The sequence below is a fragment of the Corylus avellana genome, chromosome 5, assembly GCF_965113065.1.
Source record: "Corylus avellana chromosome 5, dhCorAvel1.hap1.2, whole genome shotgun sequence".
NCBI lineage: Eukaryota > Viridiplantae > Streptophyta > Magnoliopsida > Fagales > Betulaceae > Corylus > Corylus avellana.
In genome coordinates, this window is record NC_142494.1 from 31,149,763 (window position 1) to 31,156,151 (window position 6,389).

The following is a 6,389-nucleotide window of genomic DNA, read 5'->3' on the forward strand; positions in this document are numbered from 1 at the left end:
CCTATTTTTAATTTTGTTGGCCCATACCCACTAATTTTTTTTATTTTTGGTCTTTACTTTCAAATGTCCACTTTTTTTGGCCCTTACAGTAGTCTTTAGTTCATAAAAAACAATCAAAATAATTTTTTTTAATAAAAAAATTCTAAAGAACCGAAAAAAAAAAAAAAATTTGGCCGACACCTCCCATAAAATTTTCTGACTCCGTCCCTGATACTAAGGCGATAGTTTCATCAAACTTTTAAATAATTGTTTTATAAAAAAATAATAATAATAATTGATACCACCCTGTGGCAATGTAAAATAATTTTGAAATAAAAATATAATTTTTTTACATTATTTATTTTTTAAAGAGTCTTAAAACATAGCTGACATGAGAATCGCTGAAATCCAAGAAAGGCTGAGTTGGCGGCCTTTTACTTCAGTGGACCGAAATCCAACGTGATTGGGCGGTTGGCAAGCTTTCCAACGAACTTTCAACTCAGCTTTTTTTGGGTATGCCGAACTCAAAAAAGGAAAACAAGTTATATCAGCACGGTTGCCGCCCTTCCCTTCGAAATCCATCTCCATTGGCCAAGTGGGCACGCTTCCCAATAAGATTTCAGCTTTTTTCGGTAACAATTCATTCAATCAATTCCTCACCCTCACGCAATCCAATCCCATTAATCACACTATCCGGCTATCCCCTATATTCTCTCAGATCCTCATGGTTACCGACAATAAGCCAAAGGCAAAAATCATGGGCTCGGAGGGCGAGTGCGTGGAGATAACTGAGCCGTTGCTGCAGGATGAGCAGAGGATCGGGACCGTGGAACCGGATCGCGTCCCGGAATGGAGGGAGCAGATCACGGTCAGAGGGCTGGCCGTGAGCGCGGTGTTGGGGACCCTCTTCTGCATCATCACCCACAAGCTCAATCTGACGGTCGGGATCATCCCGTCCCTCAACGTCGCCGCTGGGTTGCTCGGGTTCTTCTTCGTCAAGTCGTGGACTAGCTTCTTGTCCAAGCTTGGGCTTTCAATTAAGCCCTTCACCAGGCAAGAGAACACCGTTATTCAGACCTGCGTCGTCGCTTGCTATGGCCTCGCATTTAGCGGTAACCCCCATTTCCCTACACATTATGTGTACGCATGTGAATTTATATATGGGTTTCTGTTTTCGGCAATAAAAATTGGGTCTTCGCGAAAGAATATTAGTTAAAACGATTAATTTTAACTTTCCGACCAGCTGGCACCAGAGTATTGGATCTCAGTTCGAACCTGTGACATAATTTTCCTCTTATTTCAGTTAAATACTAATTAAAAATGATTAAATTTACTCTTTTTGTATCAACTTAAGCTTTGGGATTTAGTTGGTTTGTGTCATTTAGTGTGACAGTTTGCGAGCTTTGTTTTTGGTGCATACCAGCTTTAAATATTGAAAATGGCCACATTTCTATGCCTTACTATTTTAGTTCCTCAAAATCCTGACCGTAAGTTTGAATGTGATGGTTCTGATTTTGCCACCTCTAGATGATTTTAAGTATCAGCTATTAGTGAATCTATTGCCGTTAGGAGCTTTTTTGACCTGAACTTGCCTCAGCAATGACAGGATTTCTGTACCCTAAATATTATTATGTATAGTAGAACATTTTGCTAATTTTGTGCTCATTATGTAAACCCCGGATACACGAACCTGCCAACTAGAACCATGTTTCTAATATTTGATTATGTTATTGAATGTCTAATTGATGCATGGCAGGGGGATTTGGTTCGTATTTGATTGCAATGGATGAGAGAACTTATGAACTCATTGGTGCTGATTATCCGGGTAACCGGGCTGAAGATGTTAAGAACCCAGGCCTGATGTGGATGATTGGTTTTTTATTTGTCGTCAGCTTCCTTGGCCTTTTCAGTCTTGTTCCACTTCGTAAGGTAGCTGATGCTCTTGTAAATTTTAAACTTGTTAATTTTTTGTTGTCGTTGGTTTTATTTATTTTAAGTAAAATTACTCCTATGTTTGCAAGAGATAAGTTCAAGTCCAATTTGGTTGTGTATCTATTGTCCAACTATGTATCTCGGTCTCTCTCTCTCTCTCTCTCTCTCTCGTCCTTTAAAGCTTGATTTCTCATGTCTCCCAGTGTTTGCTTTTAGGTTATGGTCATGGATTATAAGCTTACATATCCCAGTGGCACAGCAACTGCAATGTTGATAAACAGCTTTCATACCAACTCTGGAGCTGAGCTTGCAGGGTAAGTTCTATATAAAAACTTTTCATTAATTTCTGGATCTCGACATAGTACCTGTTGATATAAAGTGATTGGGGAAACGTTGATAGAAAGAATTATGTTGATAGAAAACTTAAAACAAAACTAATGATATTGATTTGTATGTGAATATGTGATAATATCATACAGAGCTTTTAGGACTTCTGAAAAATCATAAACAATAAACTTTTTGAGATGTTCAATTTTTGTTGTAGTGCACCTTGCCCCCAATAAAATATTTGTTTTTTCTTAGTTCTTATGGGATCATTATAGAATCGCCTTGGGCATTGTATGTGTTGCAATGTTGATATGTGCTGTTATTCATTTGAAAATTCATCACTATGGTCGCTCTCTTTATAGTTAAATATGAACTTTTCACAGGAAGCAAGTCAGTTGTCTTGGAAAATATTTGAGCATAAGTTTGGTCTGGAGCTTCTTTAAGTGGTTCTTCAGTGGTATTGGCGATTCTTGTGGATTTGACAATTTTCCCAGCCTTGGCTTGACGCTATATAAAAACACGTAAGGTTCTTTTATTCTCACTTTGCTTTCCTAATTGTCTTTTCACTTACTCACACGTAAGGTTCTTTTATTCTCACCTTGCATTTCCCTTGTCATATAGAGTAACTATGCGCTCCTTGTGTGGCAGTGTCATTATGCGTATGTCTTATTTACACAGTGCAGCTTGTTTCTTTTGGTTTGATAATTGAATGATTCCATGTGCCAATGGTCTATTAATTTTTATCTGGTGATAAAGGATTCATTCTTCATATCTGATAATTATGCGTTGGGCCAACAGAAGAGGGAGAAAAGAAACAAGAAAAGATAGTAAATACGTTCGTATTTGAGCTTTATCTAATTGTGTCTGTGTTTTCTGTATGATGTACACATGTAAATGCGTATATACTTATGTTTGCACGTCAACTTCATGAGGTTGAGTTGTTCCCATAACGAATATTCTGCACATATATGTTGTTTTACATGTCGTGATTCCCTTGATGCAGGTTTTATTTTGATTTTAGTCCAACTTATGTTGGATGTGGTCTTATTTGCCCACATATAGTCAATTGCTCAGTCCTTCTTGGTGCTATCATATCGTGGGGTTTCCTTTGGCCTTTAATTTCCCAACATGCCGGAGATTGGTACCCAGCTGACCTAGGCAACAATGATTTTAAAGGTCTCTATGGATACAAGGTATGGTGCGAGAAATCTGTATCATATAGCCTGATGCCTCATGCCTTCACACAAGTCACAGAATCCTAGGAGGGATTTTTTTTTATACTTTTGTGGTTTGCATCTTGATTTATACCTTGAAAAAAAAGGGCCTGTGGGTACAGTCAGGAGGCAGGTGCCACCCGAGTGGGATGTAAACCACATAGTATAGCTATTTTGCTCTCTCTGTTATCTTTTTATGATTGCTCTAAAGTGGTTCTTCCTGCCTGTCATGTTGCTTGCAGGTCTTCATAGCTATTTCACTTATTCTTGGGGATGGTCTTTACAATTTGGTCAAGATAATTGCCATAACTATTAAGGAACTGTTTAACCAAAGCACCAAACAGAGCAACCTTCCTGTCACTGCAGAGGTTCTTGGTGAGGATAGTTAGGGTCTTTGATTTTATTTGAAAGTGTGGCCCTGTCAATGTGTTTGCAATAACGTCATATGTCTGAAGCATGTGTATCTTTCGCTGATCATTTTTAAGAATAAATTGAAACAATGGTAATTGAGCACCCAACATATGTCTTTACAACACAAACATATGAACAACTAGCACAGGTAATTATAATAAACATTACTGTGATTCTCTTAAACATCTGATTCATCTGAACAACTATAATTGTAATTTTATTACTTAGGTCTTGAATTTCATGTAGTCAAATCTATATTAATTAAAGCAGATTTCAGCCAATTCAGTTTAAAATGAGAACGTCTGTTGTTTATTGAAATCCCTTTATACATGGACAGCACTGCAGCATACAATAGTCCACATTTTTCTATTTTCTCTGAATTTTGGACTTTTGTTCTTCTTTTTCTCCCTATTAGGGGTCTCTCTTGTATGCTTACGTATATTTGGGTTGTGTCACTCTACTTTCTAATGAGATTATATATATATATATATATATTGATATTTCTCTCTTGGGCGCATTTAGCAGATGAGGAAAGTTCTAAACTGTTAATTGATCAGAGAAAGAGGGATGAGATATTTCTCAAAGACGGGATACCCACCTGGGTTGCAGCCGCTGGATATGTGGGTCTGGCTGCAATATCAACAGCGACAATACCGGTCATCTTTCCACCCCTCAAGTGGTATCTAGTTCTAAGCTCATACATCATTGCCCCTGCCCTTGCCTTCTGCAACTCTTATGGCACTGGACTCACAGATTGGAGCTTGGCTTCAACTTACGGAAAGATTGGTCTTTTCATCATTGCTTCATTGGTTGGAACCGATGGTGGGGTTGTAGCTGGCCTAGCAGCTTGCGGGGTTATGATGTCCATTGTCTCCACTGCAGCTGATCTCATGCAAGATTTCAAGACTGGTTACCTCACCCTATCTTCAGCTAAGTCAATGTTTGTGAGCCAGTTGGTTGGAACAGCCATGGGTTGTATCATTGCCCCCCTTACATTCTGGTTGTTTTGGACTGCTTTTGATATTGGTTCACCTGATGGTCCGTACAAAGCACCGTATGCTGTAATATTCAGGGAAATGGCCATTCTAGGTATTGAAGGCTTCTCTGAGCTGCCGAAGCATTGCCTGGCCATTTGTTGTGGGTTTTTTGTGGCAGCTTTGATCATAAACCTCCTGAGGGATGTGACTCCCACCAACATCTCCCAATATATTCCAATTCCAATGGCTATGGCAGTCCCCTTTTATATTGGAGCTTACTTTGCTATAGACATGTTTGTTGGGACAGCAATATTGTTCGTATGGGAACGATTGAATCGGAAGGATGCTGAGGATTATGCAGGGGCTGTTGCTTCGGGTTTGATATGTGGTGACGGCATTTGGACGATTCCATCAGCAATCCTCTCTATTTTCAAGATCAACCCGCCCATCTGCATGTATTTTGGGCCTTCTTTGAGCAGCTGAGCAAAATTGCTCCGCCTTGTCTCTGTAATTATATGTTCTTTCAACTGAAATGTTTGTTGGATTCTGTAAATATCATTCATGGGTGAACATTTGGGATGTCTTCTGTGCATCCAACTCCCAAGCATTGGTTTAAGATAATTCGCTCTCTCCCAAGCATTGGTTTAATCTCTCTCAACCCCCACCCCCCCCCACAATCAACAACAGAAATGGTTCCGAGTCAACGGATCAGTAACGAGTCTAACGATGGCTACCGAGTCATTCTCGGCCCAAAGTCTCCTGGGCTTCCATGTCCATTTTTAGTTAATTCTGCTCTTTTGGAGGCCCATCCAAATCATAACTTTTGTCCATCAATTGTTTTTGGAACACGAAACTAGAGAAAGTATAAATGGATTGCAATCTGTCTTCAAATGTTGGGTACAACAGGTCTGTTTAATTATAAATCAACCAAAAGTTAATTATAAACCGATCTATTTAATTAAATATGTGTGTTTAATCGTAACTTACTAATTTTAAATTGGGTTCGTGCCAAGTTTACAGGTCGTGTGGTTGGATTCGTGTCGAAGAAAGAGTTTTAAGATTATATATGTTAGATCTGCTTGCCTACAATGAAAAAATCATTGAAGATTCTTTTGCACATAAACGGTGGAGATTGTTCACAGTAATAAATAAAAAAATAAATAAAATTCTTTTTAAATCTTGCAATCTCTACCGTTTACTTTTCTTAAGAAATTTTTAATCATTTTTGCGGAGGAGGCAAGCCAGACTTGAATAGAATGATTTCTTATGTTTTTTCCAAATGGGTTTGTAAAGCAAACCAAAACAAGAAGTTTGGAGGCGGAATAGAAAAGCATTGAAGGTTGTATAAACTTGCATATATGCTGCTTTTGTAAAGCTTGTGTGAGAATTCTTGTAATTCTTTGTCACACAATCATCATTAAGCACGATAATGTACTCTAACCACCTTTTTTTTTTTTTTTTTTTGGTGTCATTAGCTAAGCATTTAAAATTGATTCATCAATCAATTGTTTGACTTTCTAATTCAGATAGCTTTGTCGCCAAGGGTTCT

At 38.3% G+C, this 6,389-nt stretch overlaps 1 protein-coding gene across 2 annotated transcripts; it reads left to right on the forward strand.

The window, feature by feature from the left end:
- Positions 1-459: 459 nt before the first annotated feature.
- Positions 460-5,476, forward strand: YSL6 (YELLOW STRIPE like 6). Of its 2 annotated transcripts, none has more exons than XM_059593770.2 (7): positions 460-1,091; positions 1,736-1,908; positions 2,128-2,225; positions 2,622-2,759; positions 3,242-3,431; positions 3,695-3,827; positions 4,386-5,476. In XM_059593770.2, the coding sequence occupies exons 1-7, from the start codon at positions 704-706 to the stop codon at positions 5,321-5,323; spliced, it is 2,058 nt and encodes a 685-aa protein (XP_059449753.2). In that variant the 5' UTR covers positions 460-703; the 3' UTR covers positions 5,324-5,476. The 2 variants fall into 2 exon arrangements, with proteins under 2 accessions (XP_059449753.2, XP_059449754.2); XM_059593771.2 differs by having other exon boundaries at positions 4,389-5,476.
- Positions 5,477-6,389: the final 913 nt, after the last annotated feature.

What these genes read in the sequence shown, in the direction of transcription:
- YSL6 (XM_059593770.2), top strand. Translation starts at nt 704, where the DNA reads ATGGTTACCGACAATAAGCCAAAGGCAAAAATCATGGGCTCGGAGGGC. An exon ending in TCTGGAGCTGAGCTTGCAGG is followed by an intron (nt 2,226 to 2,621) that starts GTAAGTTCTATA and finishes AACTTTTCACAG; the next exon opens with GAAGCAAGTCAGTTGTCTTG. An exon ending in AAGGTCTCTATGGATACAAG is followed by an intron (nt 3,432 to 3,694) that starts GTATGGTGCGAG and finishes TGTTGCTTGCAG; the next exon opens with GTCTTCATAGCTATTTCACT.